The sequence below is a fragment of the Epinephelus moara genome, chromosome 7 (assembly GCF_006386435.1).
Source record: "Epinephelus moara isolate mb chromosome 7, YSFRI_EMoa_1.0, whole genome shotgun sequence".
Lineage (NCBI taxonomy): Eukaryota > Metazoa > Chordata > Actinopteri > Perciformes > Serranidae > Epinephelus > Epinephelus moara.
The window spans coordinates 21739459-21766562 of NC_065512.1; the positions used below are offsets into that span (position 1 = coordinate 21739459).

The 27104-nt window shown below is 40.7% G+C and overlaps 2 protein-coding genes across 2 annotated transcripts in view; both read left to right on the plus strand.

The window, feature by feature from the left end:
* Nucleotides 1-1998: 1998 nt before the first annotated feature.
* ifih1 (interferon induced with helicase C domain 1) lies at nt 1999-18679 on the plus strand. Its single transcript, XM_050048714.1, has 16 exons — nt 1999-2514; nt 2790-2961; nt 3096-3221; nt 4144-4209; nt 6359-6573; nt 7181-7391; nt 10992-11209; nt 11735-11836; nt 11940-12063; nt 12175-12390; nt 14508-14764; nt 14854-15003; nt 15161-15322; nt 15412-15602; nt 15756-15849; nt 17809-18679. Exons 1-16 carry the CDS (start codon nt 2080-2082, stop codon nt 18004-18006), a joined length of 2937 nt encoding a protein of 978 aa, XP_049904671.1. The 5' UTR covers nt 1999-2079; the 3' UTR covers nt 18007-18679.
* A 135-nt stretch (nt 18680-18814) lies between these two features.
* The window catches only part of fap (fibroblast activation protein, alpha), a 15415-nt gene continuing 7125 nt past the window's right edge, over nt 18815-27104 (plus strand). The window contains exons 1-17 of the mRNA XM_050048718.1: nt 18815-19113; nt 19334-19415; nt 21489-21578; nt 21691-21785; nt 21893-21967; nt 22129-22181; nt 22274-22346; nt 22610-22730; nt 22815-22969; nt 23147-23244; nt 25491-25620; nt 25723-25761; nt 25839-25937; nt 26035-26105; nt 26207-26260; nt 26405-26529; nt 26699-26749. Coding sequence (XP_049904675.1) covers nt 19111-19113; nt 19334-19415; nt 21489-21578; nt 21691-21785; nt 21893-21967; nt 22129-22181; nt 22274-22346; nt 22610-22730; nt 22815-22969; nt 23147-23244; nt 25491-25620; nt 25723-25761; nt 25839-25937; nt 26035-26105; nt 26207-26260; nt 26405-26529; nt 26699-26749 — 1414 coding nt within the window. The 5' untranslated portion in view covers nt 18815-19110. The remainder of the gene's footprint in view (nt 19114-19333; nt 19416-21488; nt 21579-21690; nt 21786-21892; nt 21968-22128; nt 22182-22273; nt 22347-22609; nt 22731-22814; nt 22970-23146; nt 23245-25490; nt 25621-25722; nt 25762-25838; nt 25938-26034; nt 26106-26206; nt 26261-26404; nt 26530-26698; nt 26750-27104) is intronic.

Genomic DNA, 27104 nt, shown 5'->3' on the forward strand with positions numbered 1-27104 from the left:
TAAATGAAAACACTCATAGCTGTGTCACTGGATTTCTCCATAGAAGTGTTTACAATGAAAAAACTACTATTACTTCCACTATATATACATGACTATAATATAATATATTTTTTATACAGTTATATAGTAGTTATATGTATAGTTAGAAATATAGTTCTATACAAAATTAAATGATAGATATGCGTTGTTTTTTTCATTATATACAAAGTGCCCTTTAATGTGTGTTATTTTTTTCCTTTGCCTGAGCCAAGATTTGATATTGATGAAATGTATCATGTGTTGTAAGATATAATAGTATTTCATGTCTTTTTGGCTGTTAATTCCAGACGTGTCCTTTATATGTACAAATAATAAGAAAAACAACATTTTTTATTGTGGATTTTGTGTATATTAATGCTAATGCTAAAATGAACATAGGGAAAATAACATATGATGGGATTTCTTTTTTTCCTTTTTTTAATACCACTCAATCTCTATTCCACAACAGTTATTTCAGTTACTTTGGTTATTGGGATGGAAAACACATATGATAATAGAAATGACAATGACTCCCACCAGTTGGACATGCCTGGAACACCTAACGGGAGGCGCCCAGGGGGCATCCTGATCAGATGCCCAAACCACCTCAACGGACCCCTTTTGACACGAAAGAGCAGCGGCTCTACTCCGAGCTCCCTCTAGATGTCTGAGCTCCTTACCCTATCTCTAAGGCTGAGCCCAGCCACCTCACAGAGGGAACTCATTTTCGCTGCTTGTATCCACAATCTCATTCTTTCAGTCACTACCCAGAGCTCATGACCATAGGTGAGGATTGGGACGTAGATGGACCAGTAAATCGAAAGCTTCCCCCTCCAGCTCACCTCCCTCTTTACCACGACTGTCCGGCGATGCGTCCTCATCACAAGCTGCGCCAAACCACCGATCCATCTCACGCTCCATTCTTCCCTCACTCATGAACAAGACCCCAAGATACTTGAACTCCCTGGCTTGTGGCAGTAACTTTCTCCCAAACCGGAGGGGGCAATCCCCCGTTTTCCGGCAGAGAACAATGGCCTCGGATTTGGAGGTGCTGACTCTAATCCCTACAACTTCACACTCAGCTGCAAACCACCCCAGTGCATGTCGGAGGTCATGGTGTGATGACAGCATGACAACAGAACCACATCACCTGCGCCTTGAGATCCTGTCCATGGATATCAGAAACAGTATCTGAGACAAAGGACAGCCCTGGTGGAGGCCAATACCCACTGAGAACGTGTTTGACTTTGTCAAGTACGTGGACACAGCTCTCACATTGATTATACAAGGACGGCTGATAGAAGCGACCCCGGTACCCCGTATTCTCGCAGTGCCCCCCACAAGACTCCCCGAGGGACACGGTCCTAAGCCTTCTCAAAGTCCACAAAGCACATGTACACTGGATGGGCAAACTCCCACGACCCCTCCAGCAGCCCTGCAAGGGTAAAGAGCTGGTCCACTGTTCCAGGACCATGACAGAATTCACATTGCTCCTCTATAAACAGGCTGAATGGCTTAATTATGATGGCTAAGAAGCAAAGTGAACTTGCTTGATTAAGTTGCAGGTCCAGACCTTGGACATATAATATACTAATGAATAAGTAGCCTATCTCACACTAAGTCACTAAAGCTGTCAGACAAATGTAGTACAGTAAGAAGTACAATATTTACCTCTGAGATATGGTTGAGTAGAAGTTGCATAAAAGGTGAATACTCAAGTGAAGTACAAGTACTTTGGATTTGTACTTAAGTATAATTCTTGAGTAAATGTATTTAGTCACATTCAACCACTGTTAACAATAGGAAACAGATGTAAACGCCTCGGTCAGTTACATTAAAATGTTTGTAAGGTCTTAGGACGTGCAAAGACTCACCTATTATGTTCCAATGCTGACATCTAGTGGCCAGTTTAAATTCTGGAGACTTTGGGAGAAATGAAAGTGAAAGAGTTTCAGTTTCCTCGATACTGTGAATCATCGTTTTCTGTACGTAGTTTATGCCTCTGCTGGATCCGGACTGTACAGTCCCCTGCGAGCAGCGTTGTTGTTTATGTGAGCTGCAATGGCTTCTGAGGAGGATGATGTATATGTGAATCTTATTGATTACTGTAGGCCGAGGCTGCGAGAGCGGATTGTGGTGGAGCGGGTTCTGGATTATGTGCTTTTTATCGAAACCGAGCAAAAGGAGCTGATCAGACAGAAGGCGAGGACCGATGGTAATTTAGCGGCCACAGATCTCCTTATATCCGCTGTCATAAAGAAGCCACACGAGCGTGGCTGGTTCAGGGCATTTGTTGACGCCTTGGAAAATTCAGGATGTGAAGCTGCTGCGGAATACATTCAGGTCAATCCCCCCAGACCTGAGGTGGAGGCAGAGAATGATTACTGTGTCAAGCTTGTTGAATTACTCTCCCCCCGTCTTCTGGACATGAATACTGCAGATGTGTGTATCCACTGTTCCTCTGAGGGCCTGCTCACCCAGGATGACTCAGAGATTGTAAGTACACTGTTGTGAAAGTGAGCTGTCACATCATTGTTTATTTGTAATTGATCAGCCTCTCTATGATCTAAGAGAGATGTAGTTTGAATACAACTTCTCTGTATGTACTTTTTACACTTCAACTTTTTAAATCCCCAAGTCCCAGTGGGTGTGATTGCAGCCTGTGGCCACAAGATGGCAGACAAATGCATTCATATGTGTTTGCAGAGCACAGCACTCCTCTCTGATTGCATAACCTTTCAACTCCACTTATTACTTTGCTCATTTTGTAGGTGACAACTACAACAACAAACCAAGGTAACAGGAGTGGAGCTCGTGAACTCCTGAGATGTATCGTAAGAGGTCAACATGGATGGTTTTCTAAATTTCTCAGAGTTCTGCGTGAGACTGGACACCAGAACCTGTATTTTGAGCTGACTGGATCAACTGACTGTGACACAAAAGGTGACTAACACACCCATGATAGGAAATGCCACCAGGCAGTCTTGTGGCATAGAGAAAATGTGTCTGTGTTTGGTAGAGGTTATTTATTATAGTAACTCCCAAAGTGTGATTTAGTTATCTCTCATTCGCCTCAGATGTGATGACATGTCTTCCACTGAAAGATGACTGTACAGGAAGTGAAGCTCCAGCAGCAGCTGGAGGTGGCGATAGACCCGACTTTATGGAGATCAGCATCAAGGAGGAGCCTCAGAATGAAGCAGGTCTTACAGAACACCTCAGTTCAACAAGCAGTGGAAAATCTATATATGTTTGCAGTGCTGATTCAGTGCATATTCATAATGTTAAGTCTAATAACTGAATTTGGACCTTCTCACTACCCAACAGGCCAGTGGTTCCCAACCTTTCTCCTTAAAGGCCCCTCTTCTATCATTGAGTAAAGTGACAACCCCTGACCAAGTGACACTTTGTAGATATTTCACATTATATTCATTACATAACAATAACAGTACAGAACATTTCAGGAAGTTTGTGTCAAACGAGTGATTTGGAGGAATTTAAGCAGATTATTCATGGAAAGCTCTTTGGTTATTTTAACTGCATATTTTTCTAATGCAGGGCGAAGCTGTTTAGCAGAGAGGGAGGGTTCTGGTTTTTTTAGGTTTACATCTTGAATAATAATCTAAAATTTGAAAATGCTGAGCTACAGGCCCACTGTATAATTTTTTTAAAAAGAGTTTTCTTACACCTCGTAAAATCAAGAAGGCCTTGCAGCCCTCCAATGAAGCTTTGGCAACCCCAAGTGGGAGTCAGGACCAGTGCAGGAGGTAGTTTATGGTTCAGTTCACCCAATTCACAACACACATACCCCACTTATCCTTAGTGGTGTCCGTCCATGTAGATCGCTTTCATTTTATGGGCAAATATTTTATCAGGACACAATCATAAAATTGTTTCCTCAGTAGATCAAAAACAGATCAAAAACAAAAACAAGCACAAGATTCACATGTGTCAGACAGACATCTCAAAGTCCTGGCAAGTAAACTAGATACCACCAGTTGTGACGCTTGCTTTTTGGGAAGTTGGGTAAACTGACTCCTTAGCAGCTAGTAGTCCCAGCACAGTGAACAAGAATAAGATTTACTGCCTTTCTCGACTTTTATACCTTGGTTGATATCTTTTCAGACCTGTACGCAGGAGCGAGCACTGAATCCAAACAACGGGAAAGCAGCCTGGAGCGCCCACGACCAGGTGGGACTGTTTCACCCTTTGCTCACCCTTGATGATACTGTTAATGTTGTTCACATATTCAAAGTAATCTAAGAAACCTGCTCTGTTCTGTTCCCAGTAGACCGCACACAAAGACCAAACTCAGGTCAAAGGGAGAAAAAATGTCCTCTTATGTGTAGGTGCCCTGTAGTATCATAAAAGCAGGATAATGAGAGTCTTTGGAACGTGTTGCAAGTGGAACATTTTTGCCTGCTCGACACCAAAGAATATGTTCCATGTGTGTACCATGATGAACCACATAGAGGTCAGAGAGGACAGAGCATAGCCAGAGCCGCAAATGAAAACCACATGGTGCATTGTAAAGTAATGTAAAGGAAAAGTTTAATTCAAGTCGCTGTGGAGTGTTGCTTATATAAGGCTCCTTTTTGTTTGGTTATTTCAAAAGCTCCTGCATCATCTCTCACTACACCGTGCTCATATAAAGTGCCTTTCCAACCTTGTGTTCAAATAATTAACGATTGCTTTAGTGATAATCAACCCAGAACAGAGCAGTGGCACAAGTGGAGAGGCATGTGGAATAATGAGGCAGTGGAAATAATTATATGATATGAATTAACAGAGGAAGTATCCTTTATGTTCTTAATATAAGGTTACAGTACAGTTTGTCTCATTAATGTGAGTAATGCCACAAACCTGAACGCTTTAAACAGAAAGGATCACATGTAAGATGTTTCCGCCAGACTGAGAAACCAGTTGCATGTGCAGAATTATTTGTGCTACTTCTGAAATTAATTTCAAGTCGGCACTGAATCAGATTGAAAAATAAGCCTGTGGGTTTTCTGTTCTTATTGGAACAGCATTAAACACAGCTAATTGTTGACTTTCCTGCTCTAATAATTTTGACATCTGGGAACTGCTGGTAAAATCCAGGGGGCCAAACAGGCCGCTGTTTACATCTTATTGTTGTTAAAGCTTTATCTCTCCATCAGCACAGACGTGTATTTACTTCCATGCTGATGCTTGAAACAGCACTTTAACCTCTGGCATACCAAGGCTGAGACAGAAAATTAAAAGCTGTCTGCACTGGGGGAAAATTAAAACTTTCGGGGGGTTTGAACTCATAAGTGGGGGACATGTATAACCTTTTACACAGTCTATGGTTGAAGGTAGCCGGGGGTTTTACGTGCACATTGTGCATGGCGTCTTAGTCATGTTTTATCCCCTGCCTAGACAGAGCAAATGAATAATAGCGTGCCAACGACTTCAAGTCTGACTAAAGTGGATCATAATAATTCTGCTGTCCTTGCAAACAGGAGATGAGACACAATAGACCTCAAGAACAGGGAAAACATTACTGAAATGACGATGAAATGATACACTCCAAGCAGCTTGAGAAAATCTAAATGATTGATAAATACATGCAGATGTTGCACACCGGCTGATGTTTTATTATTTCTGGAAAATTTGAAGCAGTTGAATTGGCTCAAACCCACCAAATATGACTTCCAGTTTTAGATTTGTAACATATAATGTTTTGTACTGCAACAAAGAAATCTGATGCACGTACTGTCCTGCTTTTGGCACAGTTCTTTAATCTTTGAACTTCATGGTACAGCTGTGCCGCTCACTGATTTTATTGTTAGTGCACAGTGTTCACATCTTTACCAAAGACGAGATGTTTTATAGGTGCTCCATGCAGTGTTAATTGGGATTTAAAATCAGTAGCTTAACAATGAAAGTATAGTTTATTAAAGTGGTAATTTATTTTGGTCTTTGTGGACATTTTTCCAAAATGAATGCACGTAATAAAGAAAAAAAAACAATGCATTACATTAAAAAGAAAACATTTCCAAAACAAAAAGGTGTAGTCTGAAGCTTAAGCTTATCGTATCTACTCTTTTTATTTAGCATATTCTCATAAGTAACTCACTGACTACAAGGTTCAGTCAGATTGCTCATTGTTTGTGTTTTAAATGTAGAACATATTCTATGAATTTGGTGCATATGCATACAGTATTTTTAAGGGCACTTTTAAGAACACATCCCACCACAGGACCGAGACCACAAACAATGTCAAGCACAGTCGTTTCCTCCTGGTAATGCCTGTAATGGTGGGTTGCTGACACAGACAATAAATTTTGTCTGTCTGAATGTCTGCTCTGCATTACAGATCTAGTAGCAGCGGCCAGAAGCCCAGGACAAGATATTGTTCTTCGAGATTATCAGATGGAGGTCGCTAGACCCGCCTTGGAGGGGAAAAACATCATCGTATGCCTCCCGACAGGAAGTGGTAAAACCAGGGTTGCAGTTTATATTACCAAACACCATCTGGACAGCAGGAGGGCAGAGGGGCGTTCAGGGAAAGTGGTCGTTCTGGTGAACAAGGTACAACAGCCCGAGCCTGGTATACCTGACTTACGTCTGTGCGCTGTTATGCTGACCTACTTCTTTCCTTTTCAAATCCAAAGAAAACATTCTATCTTTCAGTCAATTTGCACATGTGGGTCAGCTCACCACAAATTACATGCCATAGGGTTTAGGTATTCCTCTGCACTTTGGTACTATTTGGCATGTGATCTGCTCTGCACTGGAAAAGACCACACGTACTCCATTTTAGATTAAAGATTTTCCAGCTATAAAAATGGTTTTTTTTTAGTTTCATAAGAGCTTGGGGAATAGTGACTGTATGTTACTGAAACCGATCATGGTGATTCATTTTTCAACAGAGCAGAAAAATAAGTTGCCTAATTGTGTCTCTTCTGAGACCAGGGAGTGTCTCATCCTGATCTTCAAACAATGGGCTACAAAGTTTTATAAGCCACAGCACAACTAGTCAACAAAGTTGTCATCATAAACAAACACACCCTCAAATCATCAGCAGCTTTGCAGTAATACAAACAACATGGATGTCTTTATTTGTTTTGATTGAGGTTTATTTCTTGACTTTGTACCATCAGCATCATAAAACTGAATGTCCTCTGGTGTCCTGCAGGTCCCTCTTGTCGAGCAGCATTTTTCTGCTGAGTTCTGTCCATTTTTGAAGCCCTCATACAAAGTGGAGAGAGTCAGCGGAGACAGCCAGCTGAAAATCTCTTTCACAGAGATCGTGAAGAATAATGATGTCATCATTTGCACAGCTCAGATCCTTGAAAATTACTTGGAGAGGTCCATCACAGGAGAGGATGATGGGGTGAACTTGAGCGGTATGATTTTACAATACAGTTTTACAAAAGCTCATAAAATCCAACACAAGAATGTGAATTACTTTTCATTGCTCAACAAATTCCTTTGGTTTAAGTCAACTTGACTCCAAAAAAAAAACAGCATTCAAAACTGAAACAAGGTAACAATAACTCCACTTTTTTTTTTTTTTCTTTTTTTTTTTTTTGGAAACAGGCTTCCTAAAACCTTGAGTTAAAAATCTGCCCAGGCTTAAACCACAGACACTGACAGGTTTTGGAATAGAAAGCCACCCAGAGGACTCATAACATCTCCCCTGATGATACCTGACAGGATCTTGTCAAAGTCTTCCGGCTCTGCTGTTCACTCTTGTTGGCACTCACCAGTCCAAGGTGGAATAGCCACCTCAGTGGAACATATGCTGTTTGTTGAAACGCCTGAGAGCGTGTCCTTTTTTCTTTTTTTCCCTATCCCCTGCCTTCCAGGCCACACGTCTGTTCAAGCCATCAGTGTGTGGCTGATCAAATTCACATGAGAGCTTCTATCACCCACAGTACATCAAGCTGCCACTCCTCCCTACTCTTTTGTACCTCTGGGGACACATTTGTATCACTCTGGTTAAACTTGAACGTGTGAATGATTGCAATTCACCTCGCTCACTCACACTTGTGTAAAATAAGAAATGAGTCAAAGCTATATTTGAAGTTTTCCGGCATATGTTATTGTGTGGCTTTAACTGCTGCGTCAGGTTCCTAGAAAAGTGCTGGTTTGTGTGGGAGGATCTCTCTTACAGAAAGATGTTGTAATCAGTGCCAGAAAGTCACCTCTATTTATTTAAGAAATACAAATAAATGTTGTATAAATAGCACTGCTTGGTTGACAAAATTGCAGTCCCTGGCCGGTAATGTTACAGTGAGAGATGCAGAAACATAAATGTTATTGTTCTACTGATTACTAGCAATCAGTAATCTCGCTGTACAATATTCCTGGCGAAGGACCTCTCACCATTTATTCCTCTTCTTGTCATCTTTAGTGTTGCTTCTAGGGATGCAACCGATTTGATAACCGATAATTTCACATTTTTGTTTTTTAAAAAGAAGTGTATAACCTGTAGTTTATGTACACCTGAGGGTAAGAAAGGCTATGATGTAGTGAGAAAACATGGATGATGTAATATCCCATAGCCCTGACTGATCAAATCAAACCAACATCACTTGCTAACACAACAAAAACAAAGAACAGTTCTGACTCTTTCATACCTGCCAACATGAGGCTGTGGTATTGTCTCAAAGCCCCAGTCCCCATATAACCCTACACTACAGATGGACATTATAAATACAAAGATGTGAAAGTAAAATGACTTTTAAGCAGTATTAAATGTATAGTTAACGGTAAGAGAGAGGGAGATCAGTATGAGTAAAGCCTATAAACTACACTGCAGAGTGGGGTCTCTACTACAGAGACTAAAAGTGGCTCATGAACAGGTTGAATGCGCAACGGCAGGTCCACCTAACATCTGAGGCCTGTACTATGAAGCCAGCTCACCTTACCCATGATATCTTTCGTTATCTGGTTTGACTATCCCCATTCTCGGAATCCATCGGCTGTATTCGGCGTCTGACTTCCGGCAGACGGCGATACAGCCTCTGGGGGCAGACCCCCGATTTTTTGGCATTCCGGTTTGATTTGGGCGGAGGAGGTGAATTTCCGTTTCCGACTTCCATTTATATATAAGTAAATATGCTGAACCATTGCGATGGATTCAGAGTTTGCAGTGACACCAATTATGTTCCGCCTCGTTAGTTCACCGCACAGACTGTTTAACCTGGCAACAACTGCAGCCGGCTCAAACGTGATTAGTCAATATCACGCGGACTACAAACGGCCTACAACCGGAAACCAGGGCTCTTCTGCTCTTCTTCCGGAGGCAAGATCTCCGGGGTTTGCCTACAGACTCTACATTCACTAAATGTAGAGTCTGTATATAGAGACTAGACTAGCCCTAACATTGGCCGACTGGATAAGGGGTACTACAGAGCTGGTTATCAACCAGTTCAGTCAACTCTGGGTTTTCCTATCCAGCCAGTCATGTGAAAGAGGCGGGGGGTGTTAACTACACGCGACATCATCAGAACCATGAATGAAGTAGGCTGCTTCATATGACATAAGATGAAAGGGTACCGAAAGAGTCTGCGACTGCAAGACAGTAAAATGTCAATGACGAGGGATGTAAACGATACCCTGTAATTTCATAACAAGAAATGTGGAAACACTGAAAATACTATCCAAAATACACCGTCAGCCGAGACTTAAATTATGTGCAACTATAGGCCTATGTGACTTTTTATGACTATTTTTTGCTGTTTAGTTGGATGATGACGAAACTACTCTGAATATGTCCGATAGCACACTTCAAAGTGAAGCCAGACTGTTTCTGCTACTGAAGTAAGGGGTGAAAAAGTGGCCCCATTAATCACTCATGAGGTCTATCTGACCGTTTTATCCTGGTTCTCATCACACAGGTGTCTCATGTTATTCTGAGCTGCAGTGATGGAATCAGAGTGTAAAAGTAGCAGCAATGGCAGTGATCACTGCAGACTACAGTAAACTTTGCATAAGTTCAAATCATGCTAAAATCATGTGGTAGGTGTGTAAACGATCTCTCCGTTGTTAGAGGCTCTGTTTCAAAACCAGTGGACAGAGAGCCCTGCAACAATGAACTTCATCTACTGACCTATAACAATATACAGTATAAGCCCCTCTTTTTTACCTGAGACTCCGGACTTTTGCTCGTGATCTGATTGGTCAGACATCGGGGTGTTGCCAGGTCGTGATCCGACACCATGAAATTAACCTACTTCGGAGCAGGTTAGCTGTTCTGCATAAGTTGCCACGGTGATTTATCTGGTAAAAAGAGAAATAGTTTCATAGTACCGAAAAACCAGAGTTAACCCAGAAGTTACTTTGCTAACTTCAAATCCTGCTTCATAGTACAGGCCTCTCATATATGAAATGTTAATATCGTCACACTGTATTTTTATAAACTCACCCAGGCACCGTCTCACTGTTCCACGTCTCACACACACATGCAGCCAGAGAGAGAGAAACGTGCTCCAGACTGGGTTGTTGGGTAACAATAAAAATAATCGCTAACTGTAGCATCACATGGCTAGCAGTTGTTACAAGTTTGATATTTGGTATTGGATGTAAGCCACTGCTGCTAATTAGCTCGTGCTAACACTGTGGAGACGGTCCTTCAGCGTTGTGTCTAACCTGTGTTGGGCAGTCGGAGATCAGAATCTCCTTGGTGCAATCATGTCTTCTGGAACTGTGAAAGACCGCAACATGTTTTGTCCTCCTGACAGTGTGCTGCAGTTGTTCTTTTCTGTGTGTTTATTGGTGACTCGCAAACACAGTCAAAAACTTGTCAAGTCAATGAAAGTAGTCAGGCTTTGTATTATCGGCTGTGCATAATTATAAAAATGTCCAATTTTTGGCCGATAATTTATCGGCCCGATATTTAACGTGCATCCCTAGTTGCTTCTTTATAAACTGGTGACTTCTTTGCATGGCATACTGACAAAACATCCATTTATATCTTTGGTTTTCTTCTCTTCATGCAGATCTGTCACTGATCGTAATAGATGAGTGCCACCACACTCAGAAAGGAGGAGTCTACAACCACATAATGATGCGCTACCTGAAGCAGAAGCACAAAAACAAGAGGCTGAAGAAAGAGCAGAAGGAGCCCGTGCCCATCCCTCAGATCCTGGGCCTGACCGCCTCACCAGGGGTCGGGGGAGCCACGAAAATGGCGAAAGCTGAGGAGCACATACTGCGCGTAAATATCATTCTCAGCTTCACCTGTCCACACCTTTGTGCACAACAACACATATTAGTTAGACCTAACATTCTAATGCAGTCTACTGTAACAACACCAGAGACTGCGGCCTTACAAATCACTAGAGACATAACCGCTTTTGTCTGATCGTGAGCTTGAATTGTGGCCACACCTAGTATATTCGAATCACCACAAACAACAGAAATGTCTCTCTTTCAGTTTCACTTTTTCATCTTTTGTTCTCATCTACATCCTGCTCCACTTTCTCTGACTTAGTCATCGAGGATCCTGTTCATCCAGTCAAGCTGCTCTTAATGTTCCACGCTGTCCCTGCACACACACGCACACACACACACACACACACACACACTAGCCATAAAGTTTCCTACTGCCACAAAAGTCGAAAATTGAAAACAGCTTTTTGGCTTCAACTCTGTGTCTGTTAGGCAGACATTAAAAAGAAATAGTGTAGAGATGTCTGACTTTGACTAATCCAACAATGTAATTCATGCGTCTCTTTCATAGATTTGTGCAAACTTGGATGCTGTCAAAATCATGACAAGGAGCCTTGGGGAATACAAAAAGGAACCAAGGAAAATCATTGAAAGCATTGAAGACAGAAAAGAGGTATTTTTATTCGACATTTGGAGCCGGCTTCGTAGTAGCTTTTTGTTACAGTTTCTCTCTAAGGAATGACATTAAGAGCGTAATATGTTTGTATTCTTTATAGGATCCCTTTGGTAATGTAATCAAGAACATCATGAATGCCATTCATGCCCATGCTGAGCTGAGCCCCACCTCTGAACCTGGCTCTCAGAATTACGAGCAGTGGGTTGTTCAAAAAGAACGAATAGGTGAGCTCTATTTTTTTATGCTCATCTTCAGGGATAATTTGCCTAACTTCCTTTTTTGATAAGAAATTACTTGGTTTTGTGGATCTTAAAACTTGTCTCAATCCATTTTAGCTGCAACAGAGGAAAATCAGAAAGTGCGGGCTTGCACAGAGCACCTTCGACAGTACAACGAGGGCCTGAATCTCTGCAACACCATTCGCATGCGTGATGCCTTCAGTTTCCTGAACGAATACCACCAGGAGCAGATAAAGCAAAAAACAACACCAGATGATGAGGAGACCATTCAGATCACAGATACTGAGAGATTCCTCTTCAATTTGTTCAAAGGTATCGTGGTGTTGGGCAAAAGCCCCATTGACTTGTCGTTATCATTACTGTTATATGGATTGTTGAATTTTCAGTCAATAGCCAGACATTAAGCTTATTTGCTTTCTTGCTGAGAGGTAGATGAAAGGACCCAAACCTCTTTCATATCTGTTAGTATAAGGCTAGCCGCTGGGTGGCTTGGCTTACCATGAAGACTGGAAACAGGATTGTAAAACCAGCTGTAGTGTCATGGGTAACTTCCTGAAGTATCTGCATGTTGCCTGGTAATCCAACTGCAATAAGACTTATTTTTTGGAACAAAAGCTACTGTGCAACCACACTTTACAACCTCTCTCTACAACTTCTCTTTTTTGGTTGTGGTTTTTGTGCAGATCAAAGGCATACTTCACCCCCCAAATGATCTTTTGTATATAAATTACTCACCACGTGTTACATTGAATTCTTTTGTTTTTCTCAAATGCCTCCACGGTGAGCAAAGAATCCAATTAACAACAGCAAAACTACATCACAACATCTGATTATAAACTCTCATGCAGCATAATCCCAGTCTCATTTATCCAGTTGATGTTGAGTACCTCCCACATTAACGCATGCATTTTCACTAAAACCTTACCATACTAGTCCATACCCATTGGTAGCTTCTACCTATGCCAATCCTCAATGCCTATTTGCAGTTTCACATAGATTGACCATGTCAGTGAGTAGAAAAACGTGGGACAGACAGAATGACACACTGACAGTTTCCGTGATTATGTACAGCATACCATACCATGACTTACTCATACCAAAAATTAAGGGAAAAAAAACAAACATTGGGCCACAGGGGGAGCCACAGCGACCGGTCACATTTTAGCCATTTTTAAGCATTTTTCTGTTGTTATAGCGCCACCCAGTTGCCAATTAGAGTTACATTTCTCCAGTCACCTTGAGGCGTCCTGTTCTACATATCTACCAAGTTTAGTAAAGTCGATATGGCAGTTAGGCCTAGATAAGAAATTAGTTCTCTAGCGCCCCCATTTTGTTTGATGGGGTCAATAATAGAGGGGTCCCCTCAGATTATGTGTGGTCATATGCCTACAAAGTTGCGTGGTGATCGGTGAAACCCTTGAGATGTTATACACCTTTATGTGATGAGCCACGTAGTTTCATGCAGATCTGTCAAACTTCCTAGGAAGAGATCGATTTTAAGAAGAAAAAAAATTAAAAATCGCAAAAAGTCTATGCAACCGGAAGTTATGGGTTCTTGAGGCAAATTTGTTCCTCATGAGGAGAGGCATCTCTGTGCAAAGTTTCATGTCTCTCCGACATACGGGGCATGAGATATGCCCATTCAAAGTTTGCAATTTCAATCGGTTGCTATAGCGCCTCCCTTAGGCCAATTGATGTAATATTGCTTCATTCGCATCCTCCCATGACCCTCTACCACTGTGCCAAATTTCACATGGATTGACCAAGTCAGTGAGGAGAAAAACGTGGAACAGACACACAGACACACCCACAGACAGAGTTTCGATTATATAGTAAGATAAGATAAAACATTTCTGCATATACAGCCCAGGCGTGCTACTCATCCATGTGTTTTTATGCAGAGGTGTTTTAAATAGTAAGTATGTGTTTGGGAAGCACTGAGCATATGACTAGATAAATGAAACTTGGATTATACTGCACGAGCTGTGTGACAGTTTGTTAATGGATATTTTAATGTAGATTTGCTGTTGACAAATGTGGACCCCTATGACTTTCTGTTTTTGGATTCTTTGTTCACTGTGGAGGCATGTGAGAAAAACAAATGTTTCTTCATAAATTTAACATGCCACTCTGTGAGCAATTGATATTCAAATGATCATTTGCGAAATGAAATAAACAAGCTACTTTGTGAACTTTAGGTGTGATGGATGGCGGATTTGGACAGCTTGTCTCCCTTTTCTCCAGTCTTTAAAGCTAACTTGCTACTGGCTATAGTGGAATATTTACCAGACGGACGTGAGATATCAATCTTCTGATCTCACTCTCGTCAAGAAAGTGAATAAACATTTCTCTCAAAATGTTGAGCTGTTTCTTTAACCTCCAAAATGATGCAAAAAATGTACTAGAGTTCTTTGATATCTGTCTTGCAGAGAACAAGGAAGAGCTGCAGAGGCTCGCGGAGCATCCAGAGTTTGAAAATGACAGCCTGACAAAACTAAAACGTAAAATTCTGTACGAGTTCAGCAGCAGGGAGGCGGCCAGAGGGATCATTTTCACCAAAACACGTCGCAGCGCCATTGCTCTAAGTCAATGGATTCAGGAAAACCCCAAGTTTGCTGACATTGGAGTGAAAGCCTCACATGTGATCGGAGGAGGAGACCAGAGTGTTGTTAAACCAATGACGGCTGTGAGTGCACATCAAACAAACGGCAGCACATTTGCCTCCAGCATCCAACTCACACTTAACCTTTTCATCACAATTTTTGTGTTAATCAGGCAGAGCAAAGGGAGGTGCTGAGCAAATTCCACAGTGGTAGAGTCAACTTGCTGATTGCTACCACAGTGGCAGAGGAAGGTCTGGACATAGCAGCCTGCAATTTTGTTATCCGATATGGGCTTGTGACCAATGAGATTGCTATGATTCAGGTCAGTGACGTCAGTCATCAAATGTGTAATGAACTGTAGTGTGTGTTAAAGATTATCACTTCTATCCCTAGTAATAAAGGCACCATTATACATGTGTGTTACAGTGAAATAAAAGTGTAAAGTGGTTGCTTATTGACTCTATCATCACCTTTTGCAGGCTCGAGGCAGAGCAAGAGCTGAGGACAGCAGTTACTCTCTGGTCGAGGTGAAGAACTCTGGGGTGGCTGAGAAGGAGTGTGTCAATGAGTACCGCATTGACATGATGAACAAAGCCATTGAGAAAATCAGAGCCTTAGATCAAGCAGACTATGACAAACGGGTACGTTCACTTAAAAAAAAAAGTTTCGACTGAAACCCCAAATTGCCATGCAAGACCGCTCTCTGATGTTTTTTTTTTCCTTTCATCAGATCACAGACTTTCAGATGGAGGCTATACTGGTGGAAAAGATGACAGTGAAGAAGAAGAAGGAGAAAAAAATGCAGGATGCAAAGGGTGAAGTGAAGTTTACCTGCCGAAGCTGCAGCAAACACGTCTGCACTGGCGACGACATCCAGATGATTGAAAACATGCACAGAGTCAACGTCACACCAGAGTTCAGGTACAAACTACAATTTGGAATTGACTTCTGCAGCATTCCATGATGTATAAACTCAATGCCACAATTGTAATTATGTGCCAATGATGAATTATACCCTGCATGCATGGCGAATGTATCCAAAGTCAACTCAAATACTGACTTTTTTTTTTACAGTAAACTTTTCATTCGGAGGGAAAATACTAATCTTCAAGAGCGACTTCTGGATTATGAGACCAATTACTACATAGCATGCAAAGACTGCGGGCAGGTAAATGTATTTTAGAGAGTTGGGTGTTTTTAAGTTGGACATTTTGGGAAATACACTTATTTACTTTCTTTCTAAAGGTTAGAGAAGAGGTTTTATACCACATTCAGGTCTATCCATTCAACGTGAAGCTCCAGCTTGCATGGATTGCTTGGGATTAGTTTCTGTAGTGTTGTAAGATGTCTCTTTGCAAGGACCCTTCACCTGCAAAATAACCATTTGTCTATCAGTTATTCATGACATTGAGCTGAATTCGTGAAAGAAAATTTCGTTTTTCTTGCATGCCTTCATTGTGAAGGGAGAAACCAAAAAATGCAAAGACACTGGTGACCACATTAAACAACAGCAAAACTATATTGAAACATTGGTTTACAAACTCTCACATAACTCATGCAGCATTATCCAAGTCTCATTTATTCTGTTGTATGCTCACTACTTCCCAAGCACAAGCATTTTCACTAAAACATTAGCCCTTATCTCTCCTGAGCATGCATGTGTGTATGAGCTCTGATTGAGTAGAGTTCAAATGCACATCGTCTTGCATGAGACTGTTTGTGGTGATGTTTTTTCAATGTAACATTTTAGTAAAAATGCATGTGTTTGTGAAGTACAGCAAGGCTGCCCCCGACTAAGAATTTTCCTAGTCGATCAATAGTTGTCAGTTAGGGTCATTAGTCGACTAGTCTTCCGCAAGTTTACGATATTAATTTCATTATTCAAATATAGATTTTGGGCGGTAAAACACAGTGGTTTGAGTTCACGGTCTGAGAAAGAATAGAATCAGTAACATTGTTAACGCTGTGCTACATTACAGAGAAATACAAAAGCGTACTAATGAACCTTCATTAATATAGGCCTATATTTTATCTACAAGTGCACGTCACACACTGAGCGAGCCGCCTGTTAATGACGCTGTGGGCTAATGGGCATGTAGCTACTTCCATGTTTCAGATGATACGTCATGTTTGTAGTCGACCAATGAAGATGAGTTTACATATCACCTTGGGTTCGTCCTTCACCTTCTCAAAATGATCCCACACTTTGGATTTCCTGCCCGACATGTTATTAACTAGCCTGTGGAATAACCGCAGGTACCAGCCCTGGAAATTAGGGGCCGTACACATGCCGTGTATTTAACCACCTGGACCCACATGGTTCAGTCACAGAAGTTTTTATTTATTTTGACAAGGTGCAGCTCCCAACTGAGTTTCACATGAAATCTTGCAGACTAATGACCTTTCTGGTGGACTAACGTTTGGTCGACCATTTGGGGGCAGCCCTAGTACAGAGCATACGACTGATTATACTGCATGAGTTGTGCGAGAGTTTGTAACTGGATGTTTAAATAGTTTAGTCCCCGTTTATTACAATTCATGAAAAATCTTCGTCTTTTTGGATTCACTGTGGAGGTATGCAAGAAAAACAAAGTTTACTTCACAAATTCATGGCAACACAAAGTGAGAAATTGCTACACAAATGGTCGTTTTGTAGGTGAAATACTCCTTTAAAAATAATGAGAGAAAAGAGTGAAACGAGACCAGTCATACACACTAAAATAATTTGGAAAGAATGAGAATCAGTGTGAGAGGGAAAAAAGATCCTGTAAGTCAATATAATGAGACTTTACCAAGATAATGAACTTGCATCACAACATGAGAAACTTTATCAAAATTACTTATATTGTTTATCATTAATTTTACCGATTAAGTCAGTTTTGAGTTTCTCATTTTGAGATAGTAAGTCATTATTTTTTCATGTTTCTTACTGTAATGATTTTACAGGAGGTTTTTATTCCATCACACTGACAGAAATGGGCTTCCAGAGTTAAAACTGCAACCATATGATTTCATATCTTTTTATTTCAGGCCATGACTCCCTGAGGGTACACAGGGCACTGATTAGTTTGTCACTGACCAAAAACAGTAAGCAAAACAATGTTTTAACATCTGATTTCCGTTGCAGAGATGGGGTTCCATGATGCTCTACAAAGGCATCGATTGCCCCTGCCTCCACGTGAAATACTTTGTGGTGACGTTCAACGGAAAGAAGATGGGCAAATGCACCAAGTGGAATGAGCTTCCCATCAAGTTCCCTGCCTTTGACTACACTGAACATGCCAGCCGGGTGGTTGAGAGCTCAGATGAGGATGACGCTGAATGAATCACCACTGTGTCGACTCACTGATACTCACAAAAATATTGATTTCTGTTGCATTTCTGCCTTTGGCTTGCACAGCTTACATTACAGTTCTTTTAACACTGGTAAATGGAAGTGCTACAGTGCAACAATAACTGGAGTCACTGCTGGTGGTGGATTTGAGTGTGTGTTGCAAAGCATGTGCAATATTTTTTATGAAGTATAAGGTTGTCAAAAATATGAATTTCCATTGGGCTTGTTGGTGTATCGGATACTATATGTTGAATTTACTGCAGAAACGATCATGAGATATGAGTGTGCATCACTGATACTAAATGAACTGGGGGGAAATGATTTTTCTTTCAAGCTCCTGTGGTCTCATGAGATTGGAGCCACTGAGCCTGTGATAGCCCCTCAGAGCCCACCTGTCAACACACATGCAGACAAAACAGGTGCTGGTGATTTTCCATTAAATCCAACTGTTGAGACAGTCACAGCTGCTATTTTTAGAACTATTTGTTAAGAATTGTTCCGCATAGACAGACACCTGAGTGTCTGTGGCGTGCGCAAACACGCAACTTGTATGGATCCTTGAATGATAAAAATGTGTCACCTATCTGGCTTCTAATACTTTTATTTTTCCATGTATGTTCTGAACAATTAATGACATTCAAATAAAATTATCCCTTAATAATGACTTGTCCAACACTGCATTACTGCATGGTTATTTCGTAATATCCCCAGCTGTAGCCACTTCTACTCCCTCACAGTTGCTGAGGGGGATGACTTGCGCCCTCGGTGAAAAAGCCACTTCCTAAATACCAGTAAGTTGTGCGCTCTTGGAAACTTGTGCAGACTTCAGGGAGGCATCTCTGCCTGTCTGTCTGGTGTCGGACTCCTCTCAGGAATGCAGCGGGAAGTGTGAGAAGCCTTGCTTCAACTAAAAGTAGGACGGAGCTCGGTTTTCTCATGTTGCCATATTTAGTTTAAAGCCATTGTTACGGTTTTTTTGCTGTGAGAGTATGTTAACACCAGGCTGCTTGTCCAAGAAGGCACTTTAAAACTTCACATCATCGACCTGCAAGGACCGTTAAAGACTGAGAGCTTCACGGAGACGTCTCCTGCATCATGGTCAGTAGTCGATTGATTAATTGATCAGCTTCAGTAGTCACTTTAAATACCAAAAGAAAAAAAAACATGAGTAAATGTGAAGTACTTACTGTGGAGAGTGTGAAGCTCACTGCTAGGGTAGCCTATATAACGATTACAAAACCAGACCCTGCAACGCCAGCTTGTGTTGTGTGATTTCAAGAAGAGGATGTTTTTGAAACTTTTGTGTCACCTTTCACAGGGCTGCAGCAAGGTGATGTGGGGGGTGGTGGGGGCGGCTGTCGTCATCACGTTAATAACGATCCCTGCGGTTTATTTCAGCAGTAAGTTAAAGCTCGGGCCTCTATGTGTGTTTTTTCTCAGTGTGTGTGTGTGTGTGTGTGTGTGTGTGTGCTCTCTGTGTGAAATCAGTGTGAGAATAACCATAACAGCTTGCTTAAAACTAAAAGTAAAAAGTTCTTGCTGTCATAATTACTCTTTTTTTGTTGTCCATTTGTCTTGTGTCAGCAGCCTTACTAAGGTGTTTATTTAAGTGAATTATAAGTGGCTCCTATGTGGCTTTTCAGTGTAATAGCACGCTGCTGGACGTTTTAGCGCCACCGCGTGACGCACAGATGGATGCGTGTCTCCATTTTTCACTTCTGATCCAACAGTAACATTTTACTTTTCTGCAGTGTCAGAATTTAACTAAGGCAACTGAGGCAAATATATATGCACTTAGTTAAAGCATTTTATTGAGAGCAGTGTCAGTTTGCACAGATCATAAGTAAATACATACAAATAAAGACATTACTGGTAAATATACAAATGTAATTTAAAGATAGTGCATTTACAACACTGATACAGACACTTTTTCTCCTTTAGTATGTATTCAGATTATAAGGAAAAAAACACAATAGAAAAAAAGAAAAATATATAGTAACCTAGACGCCCAAAACAAAATTGAACGATTCTACATCAATCTTCTCCAGATATTAAATAAAAGGTTGCCAGATGGTGTCAAATAAGTCCAGCTGCTTGTTTCTAATCTGATCCTCTCCAACTCAAGAGCACTGACAACATCATGAAGCCACATATTCACATCAGGGATATTTTTATCCTTCCGCACCATCAGCAAGCATTTCTTAGCTGACATAAGGAAATAGCTTATAAGTCAACTTTGAGCTGTTGTGAGAAAGTTAAACGTCTCTGAACATTAAAAATAATAGTTTGTGGTTCAGGCCCAGTTCTTGAATCAAGAATGTCTATGGAAAATGTTGCACCAGTACTTCTGAATCTTAGGACACATTTCAGTGTATTAGAGTGGCTTCGTTAGACTGACACCTGTGGACTTATGCGACCTCTGTGCTATTTTAGATTGCATAAGGCAATGTCTGACATTAATAGAACATTCATTAATCTGTTTTAAACCATAATATTGTTCCTCTGCAATCTGGATATTTAAATCTTTTTCCCATCTCTCTCTTATAAGAGGAGTGTCCACCTTTTCATCCTGCAGAGCTGTATACACAGTAGATACGAAGTTAATCCATATCATTTATTTTTTCAGTAATTTCAAACATGATTTGTGTTATATTAATCTGGTAAAACCAGTCAGTGTCATTTTGACCCCAAAATTTTTTTTAAAAAAAAGGAATAAAGTCTTTCAGTACAAAAGGAGACAGAGACCTTGGTCTCAGCATGACCCCTTATCAAAATAAAGGTTGAGTAAAGTATTCAAATTTAGATTTTTCAAATTGTACATAATGTAAAATTAATGCCATTTACACAGAGCTATGAACACCTCACAGTACAGGCAGTTACAGCAAACAATTTGGCTCATGCTATGCTCAGGACATACTGGCATGTGACAGGAGGAGCAAACATACCATCCTGTCTGTGTTTGGGAGCAAAGGTAACACCTATTTTGAGTAGATTTTCCAGCCGAGAGTTGGATGTTCACAGCAGGAAGAAGAGTTTTCCTTGAACTTCTATTATGAAATTATGTGATCTGACTTTGAATATCATCTTATGAGGAAATCTGTTTGCTGCATCTGTATCCGTCTCCTTCAAAAGAAATGACTGACCTGAACTGACTGATGAGTGCCCCCTACCCCTGATAGCATGTGGTACTTTAAATCAGGACCACAGCAAACATCAACTCAATAAAATGTTCCATCTGTTAAAACTGCATTGAGGAATAGGAAAACAATGTTATGAAGTCATTAGGAACAAATTGATTGACAAAGTCCTGAAAATTGGAATAAAGCACCTGTGAGATATAACAACTATTACACCTCTGGGTCTACCCCAGTCAGTACGATGAGGGTTAAATAAAATATATGAATACTCCTGCTACTGGATTTCTTATATTGTTGATGGTAAAAAGCTCTAATGCAGCATGTGCATCATTTCAGAATCAGGTGTTGCCAAGAGGCCATTCACCATTGAAGATTACTTCAATGACACCATTAGGTGGAAAGCCTACAGCTTGTATTGGATATCAGGTAACAGGTCAAATCTGTAACACAAGCTGTCCTTTTGGTCAAGACAATATATGAATCTTCATGTTGTGTACAAACCTCTCACAAGTGTATTTATTGTCTTTTATGTCTGCAGACAAGGAGTATCTGCATAAAACAAGAGAAGGAAATGTCATCCTCTTCAATGCTGAAACAAATGAGGAGTCACTATATTTGAGCAATTCAACATTTGTAATATACATTTATTTTAAATGTTAACATTTTGCAACAATAAACATAACATTGTCAGTAATAACTTGTGGTTTATACTAATATTTCCATTATCATTTTCATTGCAGGCTCAGGTGGATGCCAATGATTATCTGTTGTCAGGTGACTATAGATACATTGCGTTTGAAAGCAATTTCACAAAGGTGAGAAACTCCCTGTGCATGTTCCCTAATTAGCTTTGCACGTGCATTTTTACATTGGCTAAACTCTTTAAAATATTTCTGTGTATGCCACTTTAAGTTTTATTATCATAAAATCTGATGAGGAAAATAGGAAAACAAGTTTTGTGTTTGCACTCTGACAGAAATGGAGACACTCTTTCACAGCTTCTTACTCCATCTATGACAGGGAGAGCTCGTGAGTTGTTGCCTTTAATTGTGACACAGTACATCATTTGTCATTATATGGACAGGCACATCACCCTCAGTTACTTTCATATTTCTTTCCAGAACATTTATTACCCCTGTGAATCTTCCAACCGTTGTGCAGTACTTCACCTTCGCCCCAACAGGAAACAAATATGTAAGTTTACGCCGTGTTATCATGCAGCCTTGTCTTCACATTCAGTTGTAATTAACAATATCACAGCTGCTTCAACATAACTGGCTTTGAAATATGCTGCCCTGGTATGTGAGGCAACATTGGACATGTTGCATTTTGCAAAATAAACACCATTTCTAGCTATAAAGTGTATTTAATAAACTAAAGTTATGAATTTGAGTATGGATTTGTACTACATTTGTAACTTAAATCATCTAAAACTAGAACTACATTTTGTCTTTCAGGCTTATGTCTTTGACTACAACATTTACTTCAAATCCGACGTCATTGCTGAAGCTGTGCAGGTGACCTTCAATGGGAAAAAGAATGAGATCCTCAATGGTATTCCTGACTGGGTATATGAGGGTAAATAATTACTTTTTTTAGATATGTGCTTCTGTTTCTCAAATTGGAAGATGCTTGAAGATTTTTTTCTCCCATCAATTTCAGAGGAAGTGTTCGCATCTAATGGGGCAATATGGTGGTCATCCACTGGGAAATACTTGACTTATGCAGAGTTCAACGACACAGACGTTCACAAAGTGGAGTTCTCTTGGTATGGATCTGAGCAGTATCCTGAAACAGTGGCTGTACCTTATCCAAAGGTGGGACACTCATGTGCCTTTCTCAAACATGCAATATTCTGCCCTGATAGTATTTATGTATGTAGCACAATTTATATCGGCAATTCTCGGTTCATATTGTCCGCAATGTATCCTCCTCACACTCTCATGATAGTTAATAATTTATGGCAATGTTATATTTGATTGCATTTGCTGCAGGCTGGCTCGCCCCTAACCAAGGTGAAACTGTATGTGGTTGATACCACAAATCCATCCCGACGCACACAGGTGGTTCCCCCTGCGTCTGTAGCCTCTGGGTCTGTATATTCTTCAGTTTGTTCGGTAATTTTAAACCTGGATCATATTTCCCCATGTTTTTGTGTCTAAGGGACTAATGGAGAGAACAGTTTTTAAAATTGGTCCAGTATGACAGAGACCACTGCAGCCGCTACAGCAAAACAGGCTGCAGTGTAATCCCTATGGGAGATTGTGCAGCATCAATTTACATACTATAACAGTGCATGTTTTTGCCACTGACAGGCTGTGTCTGACAACATTATGGAAAACACAGAGAAGTCAGGGCAGCTGAGGGCATTAAGTGCTGGAGAGGGCACCAAAACAGCTGATGATCATCAATCATAAACATTATGGTAAATTATTTAAATTTAAGATGAAGCAAAACTACAGTAGGCAACATTAAAGCATTACAGGCAATGCGATATACGTTATTTCTCTACATAATAAAAAACAATTGTGAAATGTGTCCCTCCCCACCCCCCACACCTTGATTACATTTTCACCTCTCTGTAGTTAGCCTTTTGATTGTTACAAGGACACAATAGAATTTGGGCTGAACGTTTAGTTAATTAACATTAAATTAAATATTAATTTGATACTACTACAAATATAACTACTACTGTCAAGGGGGCACCACCAAGCAATTACACTACAGCCCTGTTTCCACGGAGCAGTACGGTACAGTTCAGTTCGGCACACATTTTTTCAGTTTCCACTGTGAAAAGTTGTGGATGGTGCCAATGGAACCGTTCCGTACCGTCCCCATTTTTGTTCACCCCTCTGTTGGGGTACCTGGCACGCAGATCTGGTACTAAAAGATGGAGCTGTGAACACTGCAGTCCGTTGATTGCGAATAGCGAACGGTCACTCTGCTCAGGGCTGAGTTGTGGCTGGTTTTATAACCACTATTCATACCATGAGGAGTCTTGCATACATTAGTAATCTATAACTATAAAATGAAAGGATGTTTTGCTGCCACTTTGGAGTTGGAGAAAAAATAATTTAATTCACTGGGCCAACTGCCGGGGACTTTTAAGGTGGAATGTTTACTTGTAATGTCACTCAATGCATAAGGTGACAAAGTGAATCCATCAGCACACCTTAAATTTCAATAAGACAAGTTTGACTGTTACTTTAGTTTTTATTGTCTCTCTTGGATGACACAGACTTTTAGTAACGAGTGGATCTTCAAGCGTTTAAAAATATTTCGACTTGATAATGTGAACTGCGTATATTCTAGTCCTCACTCAGAGAAAAAAGAAGCGTCAGGAAGTGTCTTAGATTAGAAGGACTAAATGCACAAACCTGCTATCTTTAAATATCTCTCTGCAGCCTGTTCTATTTTGTGCTGAAAATGTCGGCATGCAGCCTCGTTCTGTGGACAATAAACAAGGTGCAGACTGATAAAGAAGGAATTACAGTGAGTGCTGGACGGAGCAGTGAGTGGCAACAACCCCGCCCACATTTAAGGGTACTGTTTGTGGTGGAAATGCTAGGTTCTAGGTACCATGTCTGAAGGGTTACTTTTGGTACCATACTGAAAGTGTTTGGTGGAAAAGGGGCTTTAGGACACCTAAATTGAGAACAGCAACCCAAAAAGAAATTAAGTGTTTCGCTTTACCTTTTGCTGATCCGATCTGTTTGTTAGTGTGTGTAACCAAGTCTCACTCAAGGAGAAGTCTCGTTCCAACATCTCATGGACTTTTCAACATTTTCAAAAGCTAAATATTTAGCCATGACAATGCTATTTTACGTAACACTAAGCTCCACTTTCTCTATTCCAACACAAGTTCTTCCTGGTACTCCTCTCTCCAGCTCTCACTAATGTGTTCACCGTTGTTTTTTCTGCAACAAGTCACCTGTCATGAGATGAAGACTTCTCCTTGAGAGAGACTTGGTTACAGTAACAAACAGTCCAGCAAAAGGTAAGGAAAAGCATTTAACTTCTCTGACGGGTCCTTTCTGTCATGCTGTCAGACACTTGTTTGAGCCTGTCAGTGGCAAAAACAAACACTTTTAATGGACGTAAACTGACAGTAGGAGAATTGTCTGTAGGGATAACACTGCAGCCTGTTTCACCACTGCACCTGCAGCAGTCCGTCTCAATACTGGACCGATTTTAAAACGTGTTGTCTCCATTAGACACCAAAACATGGGAAAATATGCATTAAGTTTTCCTCTAAAGCAAGCTACACTGAAAACAGAGGCAAATACAACATCCTCATGGTCTGCCTTAACCTTGTCACTTTGTGTTGCCTTTGCTCAGCGATCACATGTTGTGCTCAGTGACCTGGGTTACAGACGAACGCGTCGCTGTGCAGTGGGTCACAAGAAAACAGAATTACGTGGTTGTACAGATCTATGACTTTGATGGAAGCAGCTGGCAAGAAAAGCAGGTAGCTGTCACCTCTCTGCTTCTCTGGATCATGACCAGCATGTTGACTTCACGGTCTTATGAGGAAATGCTAACGAAGTGCAATAATCTCTGCTCTCTTTAGAAATTTGAACAAACAAGCAAGACAGGCTGGGTCGGCCATGTAAGTTTCCAAAACGTTACCACCATTTTCACTGTTTGATTCAGTGCATGGCAATAAAATCTCACCTTGTTTTTCAGTACGTGCCCTTACCTATTTTTATGGCTGAAGATAAGCTCAGTTTCTACAAAGTTATGAGTGACACTCAGGGCTACAAGCATATCCATTATATAAAAGATGTAAGTATGTTTCATTTGTATATATTCAAAATGTACTGCTCAGTCGCTGTTGTCGTGTCTTTGGTGTTGAGTGTTTGGTTCACTCGTTTCTTCGAAGGGCAAAGCAACACCTATTACCTCTGGGAAGTGGGAAGTCATCTACATATCCAAATTAACAAACAATGCCATGTGAGTGATGTTGTCAAACATTTCTAGAAAAACGACATAAACCTTGAAGAATATTATTAAGTAAATACATGTAAGTCTGACATTGTGATTTTTTTCCCCAGATATTTTGCGAGTAATCAGGACCAAGGCATACCAGGAAAGAACAATCTTTATAAGTAAGGAATTCCTGTTATGTGTGTGATGCACCCTAACAGACACATTAGCCAAAGTTAATTAGGATCCAATAAACAATAAACAGGAGCACAGCAAATATTACAACATTTGGATGAACTGAATGACACGAGTTGTTTGTTTACCAGGGTTGCGATTGGAAACAGCCCCTCTGCTCCTCAGTGTCTCACCTGCGACCTGCATAAGGACAGGTGTCAGTACAATTCTGCTTACTTCAGCTTTGACGCCTCTTTCTACCGAATGGACTGCTACGGTCAGTTACCCATCCACATTTGCTCTTAAGCAATAACTCATTCACAGTCCATGTGTTGGGATTATCTGTGGTTGGGAGCATCTGTGACGATAACCTGAGTGAAGAAGTCAAAAAGCAGACGTTACGTATAATCAACTGTTTGTGCATTTTCTATTTTTGTCTTAACCAGGACCTGGGTTGCCCCTCTACACACTCAGGGACAACAGGGGCTCAGGTGCAGGTCCGTATACTCACTAATCCCAAGTCTGTTGTTGAAATATTTATTACAGTTGCATATTTTTTTCAGTTTTTTCATATTGCCATCTCACTATGCACTGTACAAATATGAAGAGATGCAGATTTATTCATTTATCTTACTATATAATGACGAAAACTCTGTCTGTGTCACTGTTCCACGTTTTTCTCCTCACTGACTTGGTCAATCCATGTGAAATTTGGCACAGTGGTAGAGGGTCATGGGAGGATGCGAATGAAGCAATATTACATCAATTGGCCAAAGGGGGGCGCTATAGCAACCGATTGAATTTGCAAACTTTGAATGGGCATATCTCATGCCCCGTATGTCGTAGAGACAT